Raw genomic sequence first — 24,919 nt, forward strand, 5'->3', positions numbered from 1 at the left:
AATGAAAATTGGTTGTCCCCTAGATCTGGAGGTTCCAAGTCAAAAGCAAGCTCCTTGGAGGCCTGTGAGGGAAGGATATATTCCAGGCCTCTTTCCTCAGTTTGTAGGTGGCTGTCTTCTCCCTGTGTCTCTTTATATCATCTACTCTCTATGTATATTTCTGTGTCCAAATTGCCCCTTCCTGTGAGGACATCAGTCATATTAAATCAGGACCCACCCTAATCACTTCATTGTAACTTGATTACATCTGTAAAGACCCTATCTCCAAATAAGGTCTTAATCTGAGGCACTGGGGGTTAGGAATGCAACATATTAATTTTGAGGGGGTCACAATTCAATCCATAACAGTCCCAGGCTTCTTATTCAGCTACCTAATTTGCAGAGCCCAAGATAAAATGAAAACTGGGGCCCTGACTGTCAATCTCCACTTCCCATGGGCCAATGAGGGATGGCAACCTCTGTGGCAGAAAGTTCTGGGAACACACTCAGTACCTGGACTGGGGACAGGTGATAGGTCCTCACTCAGTCCTCGCAGGACAGCAGTGGTGCTGCTGGCCCAGCAGGGACGGCAGCCTTGTCCTGCTCCCCGATACCACAGGCCGTCCACTCCCAGGCCTGGGGCCTCCAGTCCCCCAGCCCCAAAGCAACCTGGTTGCCATGGTGGGTGGAGGACAGGAATATGGAGGGGGAGGCTGAAAACCCATCCAAGGGAGGTGGGGAGGTGACATGAGGTTGGACTGAGCTTGAAAGGAAGCTTTAAGCCCCTGGCTCATACTCCATTGTCCCATGGAATTTCATGCCCAAGGCACAAATTCAGGAATAAAAATTATTAAGAATTCCAAGATCTCAAACCACAGAGCATTAAATCCTAAGCAAGGCCTTGCCTGAGCATGGAGCCCTATGAGACTGTTCTGGTCACAAACCCACAAAGCCTGCGCTATTAATTGGCCAAAGCTAACACTATGGAAAAAAGACCTTAGTAAACTACAGAGCACTTCTTTTAGGGTAGAACTGCTTGAAGCTAAAGAGTATCTGCCTTGGTTTCTCCATCTGTACAATGGGTTTAATAATAGTTCTTCCTCATAGGATCCTGATAAGGATTACCACAGTCACGATGGCCACTTATAAATTAATAAGGGGAAAACAAATCTTAACTTGGGACGTGGGTAGTGCAAATCAACAGCAAAGTAAGACAACAGTGTTTACAGTTAGATAATTACTTTGAATTTCCTGTTTATATTTTCATAATTGAAAAAGGAAGTTCTCAAGAATGGAATGCAAAAAGCCAGAAATAATGAAACTTTTTTATAAGCATATTTCTTTGGAACTGTAGTAGTCTGGAAAGTATCATAAATTAAAAAGTCATGTGGCTACACATCAAAGCAGAAACCTCTTGTCTGTTTTGTTTAGCTCTGTATCACAGAACATTTGTAGGAATTCTAATAACAGTTCTCCATTTTTCTTGAGTGGCTTTATAAAATATCCTACCCTAAGTGACTTTAATATAGTGTTTCTACAGTGTTCTTTTGTTTGTTTCTTTTATGAACTACAATATTTCTTTTTACTTTGGTCAATTAAATATATAATTTATGCTCCTAGCTTTGTATTGGAACATCTCCTAAAAGGCTTTCAAGGGTAATTTCTAAAAGAAAATGGAGACAAGGGTCTATAAATGTCTCAAATATATTGCTTTGATAGATCATATGAGGATTCATCACATAGGCATGAATTCAGAAGAGGCAAAACAAAGGAATTGTTTCTTCAGAAACCCTGATGTAAATAAGCAAATTGTTAGGTCAAGGAAGGGGAGCTGAGGGGACAACTGAGCTCTCTGTGTGGCGCAGCCTTTCTGGTCATTGGCTTGGAACCCGCACTGTGCGGCATCAGCTACTGTGACAACCAACAATAGGAGAAGAGGTTAGGAGCTTAGTAAGAAAGAGTAAAAAGAAACCAGAAAAACTAGAAATCTATGCTGACTCTCAAAGGCTTGTGAGAAAAGGAGCCAGTCAGAGAAACTGGGATGGGAAAAGTATAAAGTGGAAGAGATTCTAAGAGATGATGGACGGAAAGAGAAGAAACAGTCTGACGGCTGGAGTGACTGATGGCCAGGAGGGCAGCTAAACCAGTATCTGATGATGCTTTTATTTAGATTCCAAATCTCCAGATTAGGAGCATGGCTTATTGCCCAGGAGTATAAAAATTGCCTAGAAAAAAAAAATCAATGGCTTTGCACATTTCTGCTTTATGACAATACTCACTTCTACATGTGGAAGTACTGATTTAGAAAAGGAAGAATTGGAGAGAACAAGAGGCTGGCCTCCTGTTCCTCCTGTCAAATCTTGTGCTCCTATCAAACAACACAATATACAAGCTATTTTATAAGGTCACAAGGCTCTCCAGGGGTCCTTTGCATTAGGGCTCGAGGACCTGGTTCACATTCCCACTCTACAAGTTCTTGTAGGTGCAAGTTACTTAACCTTTCTTCATCTATAAAAGAAGGGTATGCATTAATAGTACTCACCCAAAGATTGTGGTGAGGGGCATTTTGACTTTTGTATCGGAAATGGAAGCTCGGGGGGAAATCTCGGGGTCACAACTTCTCCCCACAGCTGCCTCCAGGTGGTGGTTCTCGTCAGCCTCTTTCAGAAACCTCTCCTATGTGGCACCCTCTCTTCATTCCTTGATATTGAGGAGACCTCCCTGAACCTCTCCCTCACGTTCCCCATGTGATTCCAGCAAGCGCTCCCTTGTCCTCCCCACCCCAAGGCCTCTAACTTCCATGTGGATGACCCAATCCTCTGGCCCAGTGTTTTATCCAGTGCAGGTTATGGCCCATTAATCCATCCTGAATCAATTTAGTGTGTAACGACCAGCATTACAAGACAGAGTAGAAAAGTAGCAGCACATCATAGTAAGTAAGGGTGTTTTTCAATGAACTTTTATTTCCGACATTTATGTCTGTTCTGCTCTGGACACTCAGTTCCTCGACCTCCTTATCTCCCAGGACCTTCTTCACCTGTTCTCACTTTAGCGACCATTCCTACAACCAGACCTTGGACCTGGTCACCACTGAGAACTGATCCACCTCCAAAACTCGTTATTTCCACTGTATAATCACTACCTGCCTCCTATTCTGCCATCTCTCTCTTAACTTACACTAAATCTACTGTTTTTTATTTTCTTCCTTTTAACTCATATTTATTGAATCCACATTTTCTGCTCCTCAGTATTCCTACTGAGACTGACATAGCTCAGTTCATCAGCATCTCTCTTTATGGGCAATTGCTTTAACTTTCTAGATGGTTTCTTTGGTGCCTTTTAGGATTACCCCTTCTAAGTCCCAAACTGACCACGGCATTCCTAAACTTAGAAGTGTGATCTGGTTCCCCTTTGTCCAAACTCACGAGACTCTTCTCAGCAGTACTCAATTTACTCAGCCAGATTTTTTTCCCCTTAGGCAGAGTGCCTCTAAACCAACTCTTCATTTCCTCATCTCTCACATGCTTCCAAATAGAGACATGCCAGCTTCTCATCCTGCCACGACCCTATTCTGGGGATTTACTTCACCCACAGCCCCTGCTGGGGCAGCATCCCTGTATGTACCTCATTCTCTGTCACAGCCCCACTCCATGGCCTCTGACTCAAGGGCAGAGCACAGGGACCGGCCAGCCTGCTGCGAACAGTGTGGACAGACTCCTCTCTTAGGAAATTAAGGGGCTCTTCCAAGGATGCTGTGGAAGCTATGTATGAAATCTCCTGCAAGTTGAAGCTGAAGAAACCAGTCCACAGAAAGAGAATCAAACAGGGACCACCAAGCAGCCCCTGAGAGAGAGAAACAGAGAAAGTAGCTGCTTTATCCCAGTGGCCAGTTCTAAGTTCCCAAGGGGTCTGGCTGCAAGGAGAATCCTTGAGAGCCTGGTACTTTTACATCCAGGCCTGCGTTTGCCTGAGTGACCTTCAGTGGCCCTCTTCCCTCCGGCTCAGAGAGCCCAGATCAGAACATGCAGCCCCCTGAACGACTGTGGCCCAGCACAGGGTTCTGTGCCTTTGCGCACGTTCCATATGCCCTGGCTCCCATGTGACAACTGCCTACTTCTCCTTCAGGAAAACAAATGCCCTTTAGTGAGTCCCCAGACCCTCAGGCCAGTCCTTCCTCTGCATCCGTTTGCTCATTCCTGGTTATCCAAACATCTCCTGCACTGTTTGTGTTTCTGTATCTGTCATGGGGATAGCGTCATATCCTACTCATATTTTTATCTCCCCGATCTGGGGGTGAACAGCAGATTCTGTTGGTCCCCAGCCCACACTGTCCACCTGGGAAGTCGCAGGCCTGAGGTCGTTGCCATAGACTCTGAATGACTTTCTGTCTCCCTGCCTGACAGTGCCCCGCCCAGGCCAGAGTGTCAGGGGATGAGAGCCCCAGGAGGCCCCGAAATAGAGAAATACCTCTGCTTCCTGCCCCTCTGTGGGTCCACTGTGCTCTACACTGTACCTCAGAGGGGCCCTTGTGAAATCGAGTCCCAGTTGCCTCTGATGGTTTTCTTCCCTTCCCTGTCTCATTTCCTCACTCCCTCACCTTGCCTTCTGGAATCAGCTCCCAAATAACCTACTTGCATCCAAATAAATACATGTCTCAGGGATTGCTTTTAGGTGAACCCAAACCAAGAAGGGAGATGAAGCACCCAGTGCTTGACAGATAGTGAATGAACAATGGAGGCCTTCAGCCCCTCACCCCTCTTCCTACTGGCACAGGGTGTCCCACTCTCCTCCCCCCCAGTTCACTTTCTTCTCCCTAGACAGGACCCCATGGTCCAGGACTTTGACCTTATGCTCATCAGCACTCTCACTTCCCTTGGTCACTGGCCATTTGTAAGAGCTACCCTGATGATCCAGAGGACTGACGCACCCCTGCTGAGGGAAGCTGAGGGCTGCAGGGGAAGCTCTCCTATGTTGGTGGGTGCCATTTCACATTTATAATTTTCTGCCCCAATGTAGCTTCAAAATGCTTTTACTTGCCCCCAGTTCGTTTTCTTTAGCAACCTCCACAGAGACTTTGTCCACTTTTCCCCATGATACCCGCCCCCTTCTTTATTCTCCCCTCCGCCCTCCTAGTATCTGGGAGTGAATTTATTAAGTTTTAGCACTTGCTAAAAAAAGGGCTCTGATTTCAGAACCCCAATGAGGCCCCTCGGTATAGTCAAGTAGGGGTAGGAGACAGGCTGCAGACATGCCGAGTATAGTGCTGTGCACAGGAGAGTAAGTAATTGTTACAAGGCTGTCAACATGTCAAAATGGTCCGGTCTGGCCAGGGGAAGAGGGCATCATGGTGATACTGAAACAAAAGGACAATACTTGAGTAAGTACTATTATTAGTTCTATTTTTGTATATGAGGAAACTGAGGCAAAGAGAGCTTGCCCAAGGTCACACAGCTGGCAAATGGTAGAGCCAGGATTTGAACCCAGACAGTCTGGTTCTGGGGTGCATGAACTTAACTACTATATCATATTGTATCTACTGATTTTTTTAATATAAATTTATTGATAAGCGATTGAAAAGTCAGCACAATGCCATCCATCATCTGCCTCTCAGGGGTGGGATGCTTATAATAAATGAGATCAATCAGTAATATATTTCAAAGAAATTTTCATATGAAAAACACTATATGTATATTCTACCTTGCATTATTACATATCCCTTATTAGTGCACATGAAGTTGACATAGGTGTGTTTTCTCCTGGTTGCTCTGGAGATGCCAATCATGGATAAAAGTAAGTCACTGTAGTACAGTTAACACAATGGCAAACCAAGGCGCCCAAATGCAGCTAAAACCATGGCTGTATCTCCACTTCTATATCTGAAAAATGGATGGCTGGACTAGACAATGTCTCAGGTCCCTTCCAACACTAAGGTTTTCTTTTTCCACCTTTGGTCAAACAGGAAAAACTTAATTTTGAGCCTCCTAGATTATACTTAAAATCCCACTGATGTGGGTGTTTGGAGTCAAGGAGGGAGCCTGTGTGAGAATTGGAACAGTCGATGGCACACAATCACTGTGCTCTTTAGAAGTTAGTAGCAGTATTTTCGTATCTGAGGAATCTCTATGCCAGCTATGTCAGATGCCTTTAGATTTGCAAACTGTCACCTGGCGTGGATAGGAGGGAGTGGATGATTCTAACTTCATTGTGTCCTTGACCATTCAAAAGAAGGCACTGATTAGAAACTATCTCAGCTGGGATTTGGATCTGCTGCATATAGAAAGGATTAGCCCATCTGTGCTAACCCTGGCTCAGAGGATCACCAGCCCATTCGCCCTGTGTGGCTGGGCTCCAGCTTCTGTTCTCCAGGCTGCTCACTTGTTCTAGATAGATATCTAGTGCTCAGGAAAAACCCACATTTTAAAATGTAAAGGAATAAGCACAGCACAGTGACTGTTAGTGGAGATGGATCACCCCACGGGGTCAAATGCCATTTGCAGGAACATTTTTTTACTGAACTGACAAGGGAGGTAAGAGGTATCTGACCTTTGGCTACTTTAGAATAAGAATTGCTCAACCTGTCCCTGCTAAAGCCTCCTAGGAATGCTAGAGAATACAGTCCAGAGAAGATTACCTCCCAAATGTACACATAGGTTGAGAGGGCAAAACACACACACACACACACACACACACAGACATTGGTGACACCTTGTTTTACCCCTTCTCTCCAAGCTTATCCCCAAAGGCTGAGACGATGGAGGCTGCCTGGTTTGTTTAGCTTCCTCTACCTCCCTCCTCCCTTCACACAATGGCTTGCACTTTTCCACACTGGCTCCTTTGCCTCAGAGGTGGCCCATATTCACGAGTGTGGGCCCCTGCAGGAAGATATCTTTTTGTCTCTGTATATGTCTCTTTATGACTCTTAGGTATAGTAGGTGCTGGATAAATGTTTGATGAATTGATCCGTGTGTACACGTGTATATTGCAGGGGTAACTCTGCAGGAACTCTCTCTCTATAGGCATGCCATGTGACTTGCAAAGGCTCACATTTAATCCTTAGTGGTCCTATGTCTGTAATTGGCCCCACTTTTCTAAGGTGAGAAACTGAGGAGCAAGGAGGATAACTTGCTCCAGCTCACAAGTTCATTGGGGCCTCAGGGGCTCCTCTTCCCCATCTGGTCTGAGCGGTGTTAATAGAGAAGATTGTTTCCTTTTCTGAAGTGGCAGAGGGGAGAAGCCCAGCTTGGGGCCATTCCTCAGGTGGCAGCATCTGCCCAGAGCACTCGCTTGGAAAGGGGACAAAATGGGACATCTTTTTGCCATAATTTATCTGACAGATGGTCCTCCCAAATAAACATTTCTCAGAAAGTTTACAATTTGAAACATCTCTACCCTCCTACGCCAAGCATGTCCCCAGCCACAGCGGAGTCAGATTGCCTGCGAGCCCAGGCCCCGCCCTTCGCCGCGCCCCCCACGAAAGCCGGGAGGAAGTGGGGAGAGGGTGCAGGGCCCTGGGAGTGGGGTGCAGAGCCTGTCCGGGTGCAGGACTGGCCCATCCGCAGGGCTTTCTCGGGACGTCAGAGCCGCAGGCCACTGTACAATCCTGGCCGCCCTCGCCTGCCCCCAGGTTCGCCCCCTCCTCCTCCTGACCACCCCTGCCGCCAACGTGCCCATCTGGTCCCTCCGGCCCGGGGGACACTCACCCTGCCACTCGAGGACACGCTCGGGAGTAAGCGCCGCCGCCGCGCCCTCGGCGGAGCCCGGAGGCGCCCCCAGAAGCGGCAGCAGCAGCAACAGCAGCGACAGCAACGGCATCGCTAACCACTGGACTCGCCGGACGCCGGGTGTCGCGCCCGCGGGGGGGCCAGGGCCGCAGCCGGAGCTGCGGGAGGCGGGACCGCAGCCTCCTCCGCGCTCCACCCCTCCCCGGGGGCCTTGCCACCCCTGCGTCGCGGAGACCCACCCCGTCACCCCTGTCGCCACAGTGTGCGGACACTCGGGGTTATGGGCTGGAAAGACGGTAAAGTTGCGGAGGTTTTCTCCGCCCTACCCACTCCGGTTTGGAGCAGGAGGAGAAAGAGGGGGTGGACCATCTGCCCATCCCAGAAATTCCTGCCTTTGGGGTGGGGAGAGGGGAGGGGTGAGGCTGCCCGGTGCACGCTCCTCCTGCTTCCAGCCTCGTCTCTCCTTCCTGGGGGAGACCGACTCGGAGTCGGGGATGAGCGAATTGAGAATCTCTGGGACAGGAAGTCTGCCATCTGGGTTTGTAAACCACCCAGATTCTGGTAAACACTGCGGGTTTGGCAGCAGGCAGCTAAAGTAAACCGAGCTGGTAGAGGAGAGGGTGGAACCAGGAGTTTTGGGAACGCTCTGGACCTCCTCTCCCCTGGAGTGTGGAGCCTGGAGATCCCTTGGGTGCTCCCTGGTCGCCCCCTCTTCACTCCAGAGTACCCTGAAGATTCTTCCATCGGTGAGCTCCTTTCCCGTGTAAAAACAACCTCCCCCTTCCATCTCCCTGGATCCCCTAAACCAGTAAGATAGCTGGGTTGTGCTGCATTCCAGCCGTTTACCCACTTACAGCTAAAAACTAGTCCAGAAAGGCAAAGTGATTCGCCCTAAGAGGTTATTTCTTAATTTGGCAAAAGCTACTTCCTAAACTAGGAAAACCCTGACTAGAATGTAGTCTTCCTAAGGGTAGTCTTCCAAATAACTAGCGGAACACTGAAAACATTTAATATACATGAGAATGGGCTAATATAAGACCTTTCCTAAATAGTCATTAAACATAACATTGTTTATAGCATTAGTCATTAAAACATAAGAGGAGGGAAGAAAGCAAAAGGGAGCTTAAAAAAAAAAAAAAGAAGGTAGTGGGATCTTGGAGGACCCTGCCTTTCTCAGCTGCCTGTTGGCCAAGACCAAACCCATATTTTTGAATAACACTGTCAGCTAGAGACTGAATTGTGTCCCACCGCCCCAATCCCCCAATCATATGTTGAAGCCTTAACCATCCCTCCCCTGAAATGTTATTGTATTTGGTTATAGGGATTTTAGGAGTTAAAGTTAAATGAGGTCTTAAGGATGGAGTCCTATATAGGGTCAGCCTTATACGGAGAGGAAGAGAGAGAGCTCTCCACCCAGCCACCAAGGGAAGGCCATGTGACGACACAGCAAGAAGGTGGCCCTCTGCAAGGCAGGAAGAGAGCCCTCATCAAAACCCAGAACCTCTAGAAACTTGATCTTGGACTTTCCAGGCTCCGGAACTGTGAGAAATAAATTTCTGTTGTTTAAACCACCCAGTTTATAATATTTTGTAATAACCCAAGCAGACTAATAAAACTGTCTTAGCCTGGTTCCCCAGAAAGCCTGGGATGAGGTCCCTGGCAGGGAGTAAGATTAAAGATCCAAGTGAAATAGAGAAGAAAGGAAAGCCATTGATTGCCTTGGCCACTGTAGTAGCAACCTGTGCTCAGTCTAGCTGGAACCTCATAAAATCTCAGAACTGTCTGCTCTGGGGATGGGAGGAAAGGGGAAACATTTATCCTTAGGCTCACCATCCCTGCTAGTTAAGGTGGTCCCAGGGTTATTAACTCCTCTGCACACTTTTATGGCAGTGGTAAGTTTCAAGGGTGGTCCCATGACTTGGCATTCGGGAAGCCGTGGGGCAGTCAGCAACAAGTGCATGACACTGCCAGAGGTTAGGTGCTGTCATGTTGCTCCAGAGGGAACCTGTGTAGGGCTGGCTGCTGCAGAGGGGATTGGAGTAAGAGGTGGGGCTGAGAGGATGCGAGAGTTTCCAATGTGGGTACTGAGTCAGTAACGTATTATTATATGTAGAAGTCAGCATCCATGCCTGAAACATGCAGAAAAAGGATGGTTTCAGCATACCAGATTACATAGACTTCAATCATGAAATATTCATCAGTCTCTCCAGTGGCCTCAGAACTACTTTATGTGTTATGGGAATAACCCCAAAGTAGAAGATTCAGCCCTGTCTGCGTGGACTGGCCTCTAATGCAGCGGCCAGGTGCAATCCGTGTGGCATAATTAAGCAGTAAAGTGCAGCACTGATGTTAATCTTTGGTGAGGAGCAGCGCAGGGAGGGTAAAAGGGAGAGAGACCAGGAGGAGCTCGCATGATGGGGCAGGGTTAGATGTGTTCAGATAGGGAGTTAGATGTGTTCGGATAGGATGAAGGGTATTTGGAAGGAAGAGGTTGTTCGAGGACTGGAAGCAGTTGTGGAAAAAAATACAAATGTTAGATTAAGAAATCCTTGCATAGGAGAGAGCAAGTGGGCGGGCCTGGCTGGAGCAAAGGGCAGCTATTGGGGAACTCTGGCAAATGAGACCAGTCACTGAGACACTAGGTTTCCTCCCAGTGATTGGGTCTGGGTGAGACATTCACCTACTAGGGCTTCAGTTTTGTCCTCTGTAATGAGGGGGGGGGGCGGGGAAATCCTTCCCTGACCCACAGCAGACAATATTCCAAAGTAGCAGAGCTATGAATACGAGCGGGATAAAGAGGGGAAACAAGCCATATTTCATGTTCGGAGCAATTAGTGTAATGAAGAATGGTGATGACAGCTTCCTGGCCTCCTGACACCAAATTTCCTATGCAATGATTAGAAGACTCCGAAAGAGATGGTTTTCATCTCTTCCTGAAGTATTGCGGCTTTGAGGTGGAAATCTGTGGCCAAAAGAGCTTTTTGCCTTTGAGAAAATGATCCTTTCCCATACCCTCGTCTTGCATGTGTTTCAGATTTGTCCGGTAGGGTAGTGTAACGGGTAAAGTAGGTGCTTTTCCACTTACCAGCCGGTTTCCTAGTCTGCTTAGCCTCAGTTTCCTTCTGTGTAAGATGCAAATGGGACTGTTTGGTTCACAGGGCTGCTGTGTTAAATGTGATAAGATTTTGCAGTGCTTGGCACAGTCTGGCATGTGGTCAGTGTCCATTTATTGGAACTGTGGGTGTGTGGGGAGGAAGCAGGAGGGAGGGAGCAGCAAAGAGAAGCACAAAGACAGCTCAGGAGGGAGCACTGCAGAGCTCTCTTCTGCTGAAATGATGTCTCTTGCATCCGGTCAGCTCAGAACACGGCTGCTAGTGCCCTGCACCTGCAGATCGCGTACATCTTCTGTCGCTCGATGTATCATTTTGAATTAGAATTATTTCATGTATATCCCTCACCGGAATGTGAGTTCCTTGAGGAACTGCATACATTTTCCTTCTCTGAATCTCCAGGCATTTCAATTCCTGACAGTAAATTCTCAAAAAATCTCTGCTGAATGAGTGAATGAAGGAGGGAAGGAAGGAGGTTGAAAGGAGTATAGTGTTTGGAGTCATTTGAAACTCAATAAAATGTTAGAAACCTGAATTATGTTGAATGAAAGTGGTGAGGACAATTCAGGGATTTAAAGCTTAATGTATGGGTTATGGTGGGGATCAAAATTAACAAATATATTTTGAGCTCTGTAGGAATCAAGGCCTCAGCAAGAAAGCGTGAGACCCTGATTTATAGTGAAGAACTATTTATACATGCATGGGCAGAGTGAAGGCAACCAAAACAGGACAGGGAAGATCTAGTTTCTAGCAAGTGCTGGAAGCTGTCGCTACTACACCTGGGCCTGAAGAAACAGGGCAGAAAGCAGTTACAAGGGACCTCATGACAGCTGTACCTCTGGGACAGGGAACATCCAACAGGGCAGAGGAAGAGCAATTGCTACCAAACTTAAGCCTGTCAGGGAGGAAGCTGAGAAAAGGAATAGCTTGTCCTATCTTCTCCTGCCCTCTGATCTCTTTCCATTGGCTGAACCCAACCAGAAGTCCATGGTGAAGGAATTCATAGAAGTCAGCTTTCCAGAGCACAGGGCAGCATAAAGAGCTCTGGACAGTGAGTCTGGAGGGACAAACAATGACTCTCAATGCAATCATCTTCTGTCCATCTTGGTACTGGTGTGGAGGATACCACAGAGAACAGGGTGTGATGAGTCCTTGCCCGTGATCACAGAGTTCTGAATCTGAGGAGAAATGAATACGTAAACAAACAATTACAATAACAAACAAATATAGTAACAGTTACAATGCATGTCACCATATGAGGATGTATCTGAAACTTGACAAGTACTGAGAAGGGCTACTTATCAAAGCTTGAGGCTCAAAGAAGGCTTCCAAGTGGAAGTGGCATCCACACTGGCACCTTGAATAGTTAGCTAACTTCAAAAGATACACTTAAAAGAATGAAAGAAAAAGCCACTAACTGGGACAAAATATTTACAAACCATAATCTGATAAATAACTCATATCTAGAATGTATAAACAACTCTCAAACTCAATGATAAGGAAACAAATGTCCTAAATATCAAATAGGCAAAAGATTTGAGTAGATACTTCACCAAAGAAGATGTACAGATGGCAAATAAACACATGAAATGATTTTCAAGACCATTAGGCATTAGGGAAATACAAGTTTAACCACAGTAACATACTACTACACATCTAGTAGAATGCTTAAAATTAAAAAGACTGACTATACTCAGCGCCAGCAAGGATGTGGAGAAACCAGAGCTCTTACACACTGCTGATAGGAATGGAAAATGGTACAGCCACTTGGGAAAAGAGTTTGGTAGTCTTTTAAAAAGTTAAAAAACACATAACTACTTAGTTTCCTAGAGCTGCCATAACAAAGTACCACAAGTAGGGTGGCTTAAAATGACAAGAACTTTTTCTCTCACAATTTTGTGGGCTGAAAGTCCAAAATCAGGGTGTCAGCAGGGTTGGTTTCATCTTGAGGGTCTGAGAATCTGTTCCATGCCTCCCAGTTAGTTTCTGGTGGTCGCTGGCAATCCTTGGCATCACTTGGCTTATAGCTGCATCACTATAATCTCTGCCTCCATCATTGCATGGCTTTCTTCCCTTTATATCTCTCTGGTCTTCACATTGTCTTCTTACAAGGACATTAGTATTGCATTTAGGACCCACCCTGATCCAGTATGACTGGATTATAATTAAGTACATCTGAAAAGACCCTACTTCCAAATAAAGTCACATTCTGGGGTTCCATCTGGACATTCTTCAATCCAGGACAATAACTGTATGACCTAGCCATTCCACTCCTAGGTATTTACCCAATAAAAAAAAAAAAAAAAAAGAAAACATATATCCATACAAGGTTGGCATGTGAATGTTCATAGCAGCTTTATTTGTAATAGCCAGAAACTGGAAACAACTCAGATACACATCAGGGGATGAATGAATAAATAGATTTAGGTATATCCATGAAATGGAATACTACCCAGCAATAAAAAGGAATGAGCTATGGATGCATGTAACAACGTGGCTGCATCTTGAAAAAATTACACTGAGTGGAGGAAGCTAGACAAAATGAGCCCATACTTTATGACTCAATTTATATAAAATTCTGGAAAATGTAAATTGTGGTAATAAAAAAAGAGATAATGGTTGCCTGGATATAGGAATGGGGGGCTAACAGAAGAGAAGAAACTTAGCTGAGCTAAGAAGGAATGGCAAAATGTTCTAGGCAGAGGGAATAGAGGCAAGGTGCTTGAGAAGTTCTTTTAGCCGAGATACTGGATATTGAGGTGGGAGGTTCTGGGAACATTAAGGCTAAACAGCAAAGCTGAGGTTAAGTCCAACATCATGTTAAAAACCTTTCTGCTAAAGACAATAGGAAACCATTGAGGGATTTCACTGTGACCAGATTTATGTGTTAAGTTTTAGAAAGAATATTTCTGCCATAGTATGGAGGATGGACTGGAGGTAAGAAATTCATAAAGGTGAGGAGGCTATGGCAGGGGCCTGGATAAAGTTCTTGTCTGGACTAGAGAGGAGACAGTGGAAGACTGGAAGTAGTGAACACATATTGCGAGATGTGTAAGGGGAAGGATCATCAAGACTTAGTGTTTGATGGGCTATATTGGGAAAGAAAGAGAAATTTGTCAAGAATAATGTTGTGGCCAACCTAGTGTCTCCATCTGCTGAGAAACAAGTTTGGGGAATAAGGTTTCAGTTTGGGATAAGTTAAGAAGCTGGTGGAGATGTCCAAGGGACAGTACCACACGTGGGTGTCAGAAAGCATAGATTTGGAGGTTATCTGTGATTGATAATTAAAACCGTGGGAGTAGATGTGATTGTTATAGGTTGAGGGAAAAGAGGAGAGGCCTGAAAAGAACCATAGGGAACAACAACATCTGGGGACAGCTAGAGAAACAGACTGAGAAGGAGTTAGGTGTTTGGGAGCTGGGAAAAAGCATTTCCAGGAGAGAATCACCAACAGCTTTGTGTGCTCTGCCGAGGTCAAAGGATTTAAAGAAAGGTGCACTGGATTGAGGGACAAGGAGGTAGGTTATAATGTTGGGAAGAGCACTCCTAATGGTTGGAGGAGGAGACATATGAGTGGGTTAGGGGTGCCAAGGAGCAGAGAGACCAAGGGTAGACGACTCTGTCTAGTAAGTTCATGGTTGTAGGGAGAAGGAGAAATAGCTATACAGGCTGTGAGTATATGGTTGGGGATGTGGGTTAAATCTGTAGTTATTGTGATTATGTTATTTTTTAGATGAGAGACTTGAGCTTATCTGAATGCTGATGGGAAGGGTCCAGCTGAGAAGGAGAATTCAAAGATACTTACTGTTGGAAAATTCAGAGTGAGGCCCCTAAGAAGGCAGAATTTCCAGAGCAAAAAGTAAAAAGATTCACTTTAGAAAGGAAGGCGATGCCTCCCATCCCAGCAGGAATAAAGGAAATAATGGTTGTTCCTGTAAGCTGATGGTAGAGTTAAAATTTCTATCATCTGCGAGGTTCTAATTCCTTGGTGAAGTAGCAGAGAGGTTCATCTGCTGCCTCATCTGCAAAACTGGAATAATGATAGTGCCATTTCATTGGCCTATTGTGGAGATTAAAAGAGTTAGTACCTGAAAAGTGCTTAGAACTGTGGCTGACACAGAACACTCAGCAAAGGTAGTTTTTATTATTGATTGCTATTGCTTGAATAAAAAAATTTGAAGGTGGAGCAAACAAAGAATAAAGATTGGCGTGGTTTCTTGCTCGGTGGAGAGAAAAGCCATGTGATGGTCCTTTTTTTTAAGTAGCTGCTATTTCCAGAGTACTTGCTGTATCCATGGTGTGTTAGTGAGGAGAGAAGATTGCCTGGTGGGGAGTCTGCCTTTGTGACCTATGCCAAGTCACTGCACCTTGCCCAGCCTCAGTTTCCCTTCTGTGAAATGGACTACTAAGAGTGTCCAACCCATAACAAAATACACAGAAAACACCCCATAACCTGGCAAGTAGTGAGTGCTCATGAGATATAACTACAATTATTAGACAACACCCACGACAGTTACGCTGTGAGGCAGGTGTCATTACAGTCATTATATACTGATGAGGACACTGAGCACTTTGATGACTTATTGTTAAAGCCCTGCCCTGAGCTACCCATTAACTTCGTGTAACAAGCTATCTCATTAAGAGGAAACTATTCCATAGATAAAAGAGAATATTGGTTTATATAAGACATGAGTTTTCTAACCTATTTAATATGTATTTTTAGCAGCTTTCCCCAGCCATTTATTAAACGCTTCTGGATATGTTCAAAATATGACTTTATGTGTGATTTAGTGGCATCGTGGTATTTTAACTAGTAATACCCACAGTGACTGAAGCAGGAAGGGGTGAAAACAAGTGAAAATTCATTGGGCTAACTTCAAGGGCCAACTTCAGTAGTCTGTTAATGAACTAGTTTTTCACCTTAGTCTAGGCAGCAATTTATATCAATTTAATTCAATTAATGGCTTTCCCAGTGTGTGGTATTTAGGCAAAAATTTCCACTCACTTGGAAGTTTCAGCTGAGCCTATGTTGTCTCAATCAGGTCTTCACAGGGTGTCTTAAGGCTGCCCCTGGCAGGCAAAGTGCATGCACCCATAGAAGAAAGAGGAGACCCCTCCAGAGAGCAAGTCCACCAGCGTCGTATGTTATCTGATACCCAGCTGGCCCGGAGTGCTCAGCCCTCACAGTGGCCAGAGTCCCCTGGAGAGGTTTTTAAAACTATCGATACAGAGGCCGTATACCCAGTGATTCTGATTCAGGTGGTTTGGGTTGAGACCCAGACATCAGTATTTTTTAAAATAAAACTCCTAAAGTGATTGTAACATGCAGCTGGGGTAGAGAGTTTCTGGCTTCTCCCATGAACCCATGTTGGGTTCTGAACAGATGAGGACAGAAGGCAGCATCTGCCCATAAAGAGGAAGTGAAACCTACAAGAAACCTCTCAGTTCAGGGAGAGGAGGCTGGTTTTAGAAGTAAAATTTCCAGTTGGCTGTGTGGTAATCACGCAGAGAGGGAGGAATGAGGTATGGGAAGCCCAGCAATATACTGCCAGACTCTGGGGGCGCCATCTGGGGACTTGCACTACCGAACAGCCTTCTCCAGCCTTTCATCTCTGGTTGTCACCCTGCAGGCTATAACTTACCCAGAACCTAATGAGAAAGGCTGGGCATAATCAATATTTATTTAAACATTTATTAATCATTTTCTAGTAATTGAGATATTCTATTCCATTTAATATTCAGTAAAGTGTATAGGATAGTTTTTGTAATCACCAATGCTCCTTTTAAATAAAAACAGTAACAAAATAATGGGGTGGCCTCACCTTTTGATTTCATCTGAAGAATTCTCTGATAAATCCAAGCAGAGTTTGTGGGCATGTTCACATCTTGAAGGAGTAGATAAAGGGAGAAGGAGGAGGAAGAGAGAACAGGGTGGAACTGACGGGTTAAAAATCCTTCTTCTGTCATTTCTAAGCTGTGTTACTTTGGTCAAATTACATAATCTTGCTGAGTTTCCTCTCTCTTTGTGGAACAATAAAAACCTATCATTCAGGGTTGTTGTAAAATGAGAGATGCTGTGAGTCAAATGCCAAGCACCAGCAGGGCCTCCCCAGGTATAGCCACAGCCATTCTGCGGGACAGAAAATGATCCTAAAGGATCAGGGACAAAGAGCCTGGTGTATTCATACTTGTGTTGTCATGTGTGCTCAGAGGGTTGGAGACCTGTCAAGTTTTATTTCTTAGACAATTCAAAATGCTAAATAAAGCTCAGGGAGGAAGAAAAAAAAAACACGGATTAGACATGAGACAGTCATAGGGCTATGAAAAGAAACTTGCAGACAAAGGTCTTCACCTAACCTTCTTAGGTTAAACTGGTGAAGTACTAAAGTTCAGCATAGCTTTCTGAGAAGAAGATCTGCAAAGCTAAGTGAATAAATCAATAATAAATTGGCAAACATGTTTTATACTGCTAGGTCTTCTAGAATCTTCCAAGGCATGCTACTTAGGTTTTCCATAGCTTAACAATTTTTCTAGGTTAAAACAGGAATCATAGTATGGCCAAATGTATGGATTTTGTGAAAGGGGAAGATATGAATATGTAAATGATCAGGAATCTATGTGTATAACTTAATTTTTCCTGTATTATGTTTATAAATCAACATATACTTTTGTTCCTGCATTATTGATTTATTTTTCATTTTATTACTAGAAAAAAGCAATTTATTAATATAAGGTGAGGATCCTCAGCCTTTTTCATTAAGATTGGTGGGTAAAACAGCATTTTTAATATATTCCTAGCAAGTCCAGTGAATTAGAAAATTATAGAAGGCCTTTGTTGTAGCTTTATTGAAATAAAATTGGCAAACAATAAACTACACAGATGTAAAATGTACAGTTTAAGAATTTTTGTTGTATTCATACACCCATGAAACCATTATCATAGTGAAGAGAGTAAACGTATCCATCATTCCTACTAATTCCACTGTTTTCCTTGGTAAGCCCCCTCTTCCATTCCTCCCTATCCCAGACCCCAGTCAACTATTGATCTGCTTTCCATCACTATAAATTAGTTTGAAATTTCCAGAATTCCATATAAATTACATCATATAGTATATGCTCTTTCTTTGTTTGGTTTCTTACACTCAGTATCATTATTTGAAATACAGCCGTATTGTTTCATGCATTAAATTTTCAATTACTTTTATTGCTAAATGATATTCCATTGTATAGATATACCACAATCTGTTTATCCATTTACCTATTGATAGATATTTGGGTTGTTTTCAGTGCTGTGCTATTATAAAGTTGCAATGAACATTCATGTGCAAAACCTTATATGAACAAATCCATTCTTTTTCTTAAGGAAATACCTACAAGTAGAATAACTGAGTAACAGAGTGGTTAAGCATTTAACTTTTCAAGAAATTATCAAATTGTTTTCCAAATTGGTTGTACCATTTTACTTTCCTACCAGTAGTATGTGAGTTCTAGTTCCTCCATATCCTCACTGTTGTGGGTTGAATTCTATTCTCCCAAAAGATGTTAAAGCCCTAACCCTCAGTATGTGTGACCTTGTTTGGAAATGAGGTCTTTACAAGTGATCGAGTTAAGATGAGGTCATCATGACATTTGGACACAGAGACAGATATGCATACAGGGCAAACACCATGTGAAGATGAAGGCAGAGATTGAGGTGGTATGTCTATAAGCTAAGGAATGCCAAAGAATGCCAGCAAACCACCAGAAGCTAGGAAAGGGGCATGGAGCAGATGTTTCCTTTACAGCCCTCAGAAGGGACCAACTCTTCTGACTCTTTGAATTTCAATTTCTAGCCTTCAGAACTGTGAGACAATAGATTTCTGTTGTTTAAGCCACCTAATTTGTAGCAGTTTGTTATGGGAGCCTTTAGAATCTAACATTCTTATCAACATGGTATGGTCAGTCTTAAATTTTAGCCATTCTAATAGGAGTATATTGGTATTTCATTGTATTTTAAATTTGCGTTTCTCATACAGTATGGTGTTACACATAGTTAATACGTTTATGCACTGTTAGGTATTGAAATTTGCTAAGAGTGTAAACTTTGTGTCCTCACACTAGAAAAGGTCACTACGTGAAGTGATGGATATGATAATTAACTTGATTATGGTAATCATTTCACAATGTATACCTATGTTATATACTTTAAATGTATATAGTTTTATTTGTCAATTATACCTCAATGAAAGAATTGCATTTCTCTAATGACTAATGATATTGAAAATCTTTTCATGTGCTTATTTATATCTATATATCTTCTTCGGTGGAGTATCTGCTCAAATCTTTTGCTCGTTTTTTAATTTGATTGTTTTCTTATTACTGAGGTTTAAGAGTTTTTTTAATGTTTTACTTGTAAAGATACAAGTTCTTTATCAGATGTATAATTTGCAAATTTTTTTTCCCAGTTTGTAGCTTATTTTTTCATTCTCTTAATATTTGTCCTTTGAAGAGCAGAAGTTTCAGATTCTGGTAAAGTTCACTTTATCAATTTATTCTTTTATTGATCATGCTTTTGAAATCGAGGTATCTTTGCCTAATTCAAGGTCACAATGATGTTCTGTGCTTTCTTCTAAATGCTTTATATTTTAAGACTTTAAGAACTCAGGTTCATTTTGAGTTAATATTTGTGCTGTGAGGTTCATTTGTTTACACGTTAATAAACCCCATTTTGTATCTTTTAAGAAATTGTTGGATTCCGTTTGCTAACATTTTGTTTAAAATTGTTTCCATATATGTTCATGAGGGATATTGGTCTTTAGTTCTCTTTTCTTGTAATGTTTTGTCTGGTTTTGTTGTCAGATTAATGCCGGCCTCAAAAAATGCATTGGGAAGTATTTCCTTCTCTTCAGTTTTCTGGAAGAGTTTGTGTAACATTGGTCAATATTTTTTTCTTCCTTGAAGAAATTTATCTGTGAGGCTCTATGGGCCAATATTTTCTTTGTGAGAAGGTTTTTAATTATAATTTCAATTTCTTCTGCAGATAAAGGACAATTCAGGTTACCTATTTTTTATTGGACAAGCATTGGTAGTTCTTGTCTTTCAAGAAATTTTTCCATTTTATATAAGTTTTCAAATTTATAGGCATAAAGTTGTTCATAATAGTCCTTTATTTATCCGTTTAACATCTGTAGAATCTATAGTGATGTCACCAGTCTCATTCCTGAAAACTTGTGTTTTCTCTTTTTCTTCTTGTCAATCCAGCTAAAAGTTTATTTATCTTAAAGAAGCTTTTGGTGTCATTGATTTTCTCTATTGTTTTTCTGGTTTTCAGTTTGATTTTTATTATTTCTTTCCTTCTGCTTACTTGGGTTTTATTTTTTTCTTTTTCAGTTTCTCAAAGTAGAAGGCTGAGGTCATTGATTTGAGACCGTTCTTGTTATGTAATATAGACATTTATTGCTATAAATTCCCCCTAATTACTGCTTCGGTAGCATCCCACATATTCTGATATGTTGTACTTTCGGTTCAAAACACTTCGATTTTGAGTTCTTCTTTGACACGTGGGTTACTTGGAAATGTGTTATTTAGTTTCCAAATGCTTGAAGATTGTCTGGATATCTTTTTGCTATTTATTTCTCATGAAATTCCTTTGTTGAATAACACACTTTGTATGACTTAAGTCCTTTTAAATTTATTGAGATTTGTTTTATGGCTTGGAGGGGTGTGGTCTATTATGCTAAATATTTTGTATGTGCTTAAAAGGATCATGTCTCCTGTTGTTGTTGGGTAGAATGTTCTACAAACGCCCATTAGGTAACCTGGGACAATTGTAGGACTGTACGGTCAGGCCACTCAACAAGGCTGTTCTCTTGCTCTCTGTACATCCCTGCTTAACCAGTCCCTGCCTCACCTACACCCTACTCACCTAACTGACCTTCCCTCTTAATTATAGAGCCTAATCAGCAGATGCCTACATACTTGCCCTAAGCCCCAGCTAATGATTGTTCTTATCTTTAGATAAGAACTACCTCCACTAGGATGGTTTATCAAAGGGTTCGTGAGGGGCATGCTTTTCTGCTGATTTCCCTGGTAACTAATGGGCCAACCTGACATCAATTCCCCTTATAAATGGTTACCCCCCTCCCCCAGTAGTGAAGACTGCTGCCTTGTCCTGTCTGCCATCAGCTGCACATGGTGGGGTGTCGCTCCAGGAGCTTGCTTTGGACATATAAGGTCCCCCTATCCATTAAACCATTAATGTCTCTGTTGCTGACTCCAGGCTCTTTCTTCAGTCTTGAGGCTGGGCAAGCACAGGGCTTGCAAGCCTGTGGGCTGCAGCCCAGCAAGGACTCACCTTGTTTCCTCTTTCTCGGGGATTACTGCCCTTTAATGCCTGAATGTCCATTACCTTGAAAACCATTGTTTCATGTATTTTGTTTGTTTGTTTTTGTTGTTACAGGCAGTAAGGTAAACCTGATTGGTGCCTGTTACTCCATGTTTTTTGGAGGCAGGAATCTCTTTTTTTAGGGACTTTTTTTTCCCACATCTGCATTTGACCTCTAAATTGACTTTAGACGAGAAGGAGGAGACAGAAAATAAAGACTAGCATAAAGAACTTTAGAAATCTGTACCATAATATTTTTTCAATGGCTTAGGACTCTGCCTGGTTTTTTCCCAAGGAGTATTTGTGGTGTGTGTGTGTGTGTGTGTGTGTGTGAGATTAGTATATATTTCACACTTAGCTAGAATGAGTAGACTTCAGAGCCAATAAGCAAACTTGAAAAACCAACCAACCAACCAAATCTGAGCAGCCAAATTAGATGTAAAATCTAAGAAGCACTGAAGTATCTGGGTTAAAATGTCTGTGCTTTGTTTAAGGAGCACACTTCAGACCTATACTCTTATATTATGAATGATTCTAACATTGGGGTATCAGGGTTTCATCCAGTTGCACAGAAATGGGATTTGAAGGACAGGGGCTGCACTAGGCATTCACGCAGAGAAGCCTGGTGAGTGGTCCCACACTCCAGCAGCCACCCCTTTCCAGGCCTGGGCAGGCCTGTGTCTGATGCTTCTCGTCCAGCTTAGGCAGTGCAGGAAAAAACACTGACTGGGTCTTCTCTTCACCTTTCTTTTCCTAGGCTCCATGAAGACCATTGCCTTCCATTAGCATTGTCCTTCCTCAGAGCTCAGAGTAGAAAGTACTGTCAACAGTCTTGTGGCTTCCTTTTAGAAATCCATCCCAGCCCCGTTCTAGATGTTTTACTTCTATTTGTGGAATATCCAAATTTTCCTGAGTCACTTATTGCAAGATGGTCTCTTAGATTATTTCTACAAGGGGTTAGTCATCTCCCTTTGGGCTGATTTTGGCTAGTTTCATTTCCGGAGTGATTTAATTTCCAGCTCTGGGGGTGGCCTGCTTCCCCCTGTGGGCTGGATAAAGGTATGCTGTGCTTAGACCACATCACCCAGGCAGCATGGCAATACTTTCAGGACCATTCCACTCCCTCCAGTGTGATGAAATACTCTGCCTGCTGGATCTTTCTCTGGTCCTTTGCCTTTAATTGTACTGCTGTGACGGTTGTGTGACTCACCTCTGTGAGCTACAGAAAATATGTGCATCTCTTTTCACAGATCTTTCTATGTTTTGACTTGTGTTTTCTATTCAGGCAAATTCCTGTTTATTAGTAAGAGCAATTATTTTCAATAAAGGCTAAACCCAAATCTGAACTGGTCCTGGCTTGTTAGCTTGAGTTTCTTAACAAATGAAATCTGAAATCTATCACTTGTGTTCATTATTTATCATACATAGTTGTGGCCTTGTTATTTCTATCAGTATTCTTAATTTTGCCTGTAAGTCCCTCACGACCTACGTTATTCCTCCACTCCTTCCCCCCTAATTTTCCCACTGCCTTCCTGTTTCTCAGAAAAGCCTGCAATTTGTTTTCTGCACTGTCCCTCTGGGGGGACTGACTAGGGAAAGGACTAAGCGAGATATATAATTGTGAAATTATTCTTAGAACTGAGTGATGACCTCTAAGGGTGTACAAATGTTAATTTGAGAAATGTTGCTTTAAATCATTTTTCTTTTGTCTACCTCCATAGCAGATATTTCTGTCCTTTGAGTCCCAAATGTTTCCCAGTGTCAGCACGCAGTGGGTTATGAATTAAGTCTTTTTTGACATTCAGATTTGAATGTTATCCATGATAGTCTTCACTGTGGCACCTGGAGGACTTAAGGGACCCCTTCTGGGGTTCACACTCACTTCTAGTATCTGAGGATCCCCAGGGGCACCTTGTATGCCCCATGGCGACTTGGTGGTGCCCCTTCTGGCAGCTGCATCTGTGGTACACTCCCAGGCCCGGAATGTAGCTCCAGCTCCACCACTGGAGCTGAGTACCTGCCCCCCCCACCCCCGCGCTCCCCTGCTACTCCGGTCACCCGCTGCACTCCCTCCTGCTGCCTGTCTCTAGGCTTTGCTCCACCTGGGTCCCAGCTCCACTGCTGCTGCTCACCTCCGTGCCACAGTGGGATGCTCTGCCTTCTAAACCCACAGAGCCCATCTTTCTTTTGCCATTTGGAGGCAGCTCCTCTCTTCCATTTTCCTCTCTTCTCAAAGGGGCCCCACAACAGAACTGCGTGGATCTCAGGGTTTAGTAGGTCAGACTTCAGTTTACACAGAACTCTTTTAAAGGCAGTTTTAAGAAGCTGTCTTCACATTTACCCAGACCCCGTATTCTCTTTATTATTTGACCTTTGTTCTGAATTATCTAACTCATGATACCACAGACTTTTCCATGTTGTTCTTTTTCACATACTTTATGGTTTTTCCTTGAAGTTTGTCTTCTGTTTTCCCTCGTCCCTTTCCCAGTTCTTCAATCACACCTAGAATCCAACCTTGGATGCTCTGCTCTTTTTGACAGAAGGTGACTATTGGAGGCACTTAGATGAACACAGCTACCATTTATGGCAAATATATGGAGTGTATATGGCAAATACTTCAGTACCTCGTTTCATTTATTCTCACAAACTCCCTAGGAAGTAGGTGAGAATACATGCAGCAGTGATAAACAGAACCAGGTTGAGGACGGGAGTATCTATCAGATTGTTACCTCCTCCCAGTGAACTCAGTATGTGAAGTTAGACACAATTAAATATTCACAGCCTTTTACTGCCCACATCTAAGCCTAGGATATTAAATGATAACATGTGTGCCTAGAAAGTTGCTTTGCAACTGCAGTATAGAAATTACAGTGTGTGCTTTCCTGTGTCCATCTGACATCATTTTCAGGTTTTTGAATGAATCATAGAATTTTATTAAAGCATGGGTTGATTATCTCTTAAAACGAACACTAGATTTGAATAAATCAAACAATGACTGAACATGAACAAGAAAGCCTCAGAGAAAAAAACATTATATATTCTTTTTTTTTGCCTCTAACAAATTCATATCTTTTATTATGCTCAGTGGTTTTAATCTCCTTTTATTTATGTTTTCTTCTCCAATTCCATCTTCTTAGTAAAAGAGTTTCCAAAATCTGACACACTTCTTGAAACCAATGAAATAGACATTTAATATACCAAAGTTATGCAAGATACATTTAATAGAGAGCCTGCTTAATTTAAATTTTCATTATCCCACTGCAGTGTTTCTAAAACTAATACTATTCTATACAGAACACAGTAGAATATAGTCATTTATAAAGAAGGAGATGAATGATAAACAAAAGAGACAGTTTTTATTTTTAAAAAGTATGAAACAGAATAACTATTAATCAAAAGAGAAACAAATGTTAAGTTTATTGGTAGAATTAAAGTGTGCTTTTTGTAAGACATTTTATAAAAGGCATTACAACTTGAATTCTAGCACTTTATCCACCGTAGCCTAAGGAGAACTTTTAAAAGAAATTTTAAGCAAATGGTAACCATCACCTTTAATTTTTAAAAGACTAATCACAATTTGTATCTCCCCTAGCTTGTTTGGAAGGGAAAAAAAGACAAGGGCTTCAGAATTACCCATATTGGGGGATCTCTCATGCCACAGTCATTATCATTCTCTGGCTATTTTTGCCGTCACCATCACCCATCCCCACCCTGCCCCTCCTTTCTAATTAATTAGCTAGCAAAGG

At 42.9% G+C, this 24,919-nt stretch overlaps 1 protein-coding gene across 2 annotated transcripts in view; it reads right to left on the reverse strand.

The window, feature by feature from the left end:
- Positions 1-7,945, reverse strand: part of PLA2R1 (phospholipase A2 receptor 1) — a 104,068-nt gene extending 96,123 nt beyond the window's left edge. The window contains exon 1 of one of the 2 annotated variants that reach the window (XM_032479553.1): positions 7,680-7,945. In XM_032479553.1, coding sequence (XP_032335444.1) covers positions 7,680-7,791 — 112 coding nt within the window. In that variant the 5' untranslated portion in view covers positions 7,792-7,945. The remainder of the gene's footprint in view (positions 1-7,679) is intronic. The other variant, XM_032479552.1, reaches the window with a different exon arrangement.
- Between the last annotated feature and the right edge of the window lie 16,974 nt (positions 7,946-24,919).

The sequence above is a fragment of the Camelus ferus genome, chromosome 5, assembly GCF_009834535.1.
Source record: "Camelus ferus isolate YT-003-E chromosome 5, BCGSAC_Cfer_1.0, whole genome shotgun sequence".
Lineage (NCBI taxonomy): Eukaryota > Metazoa > Chordata > Mammalia > Artiodactyla > Camelidae > Camelus > Camelus ferus.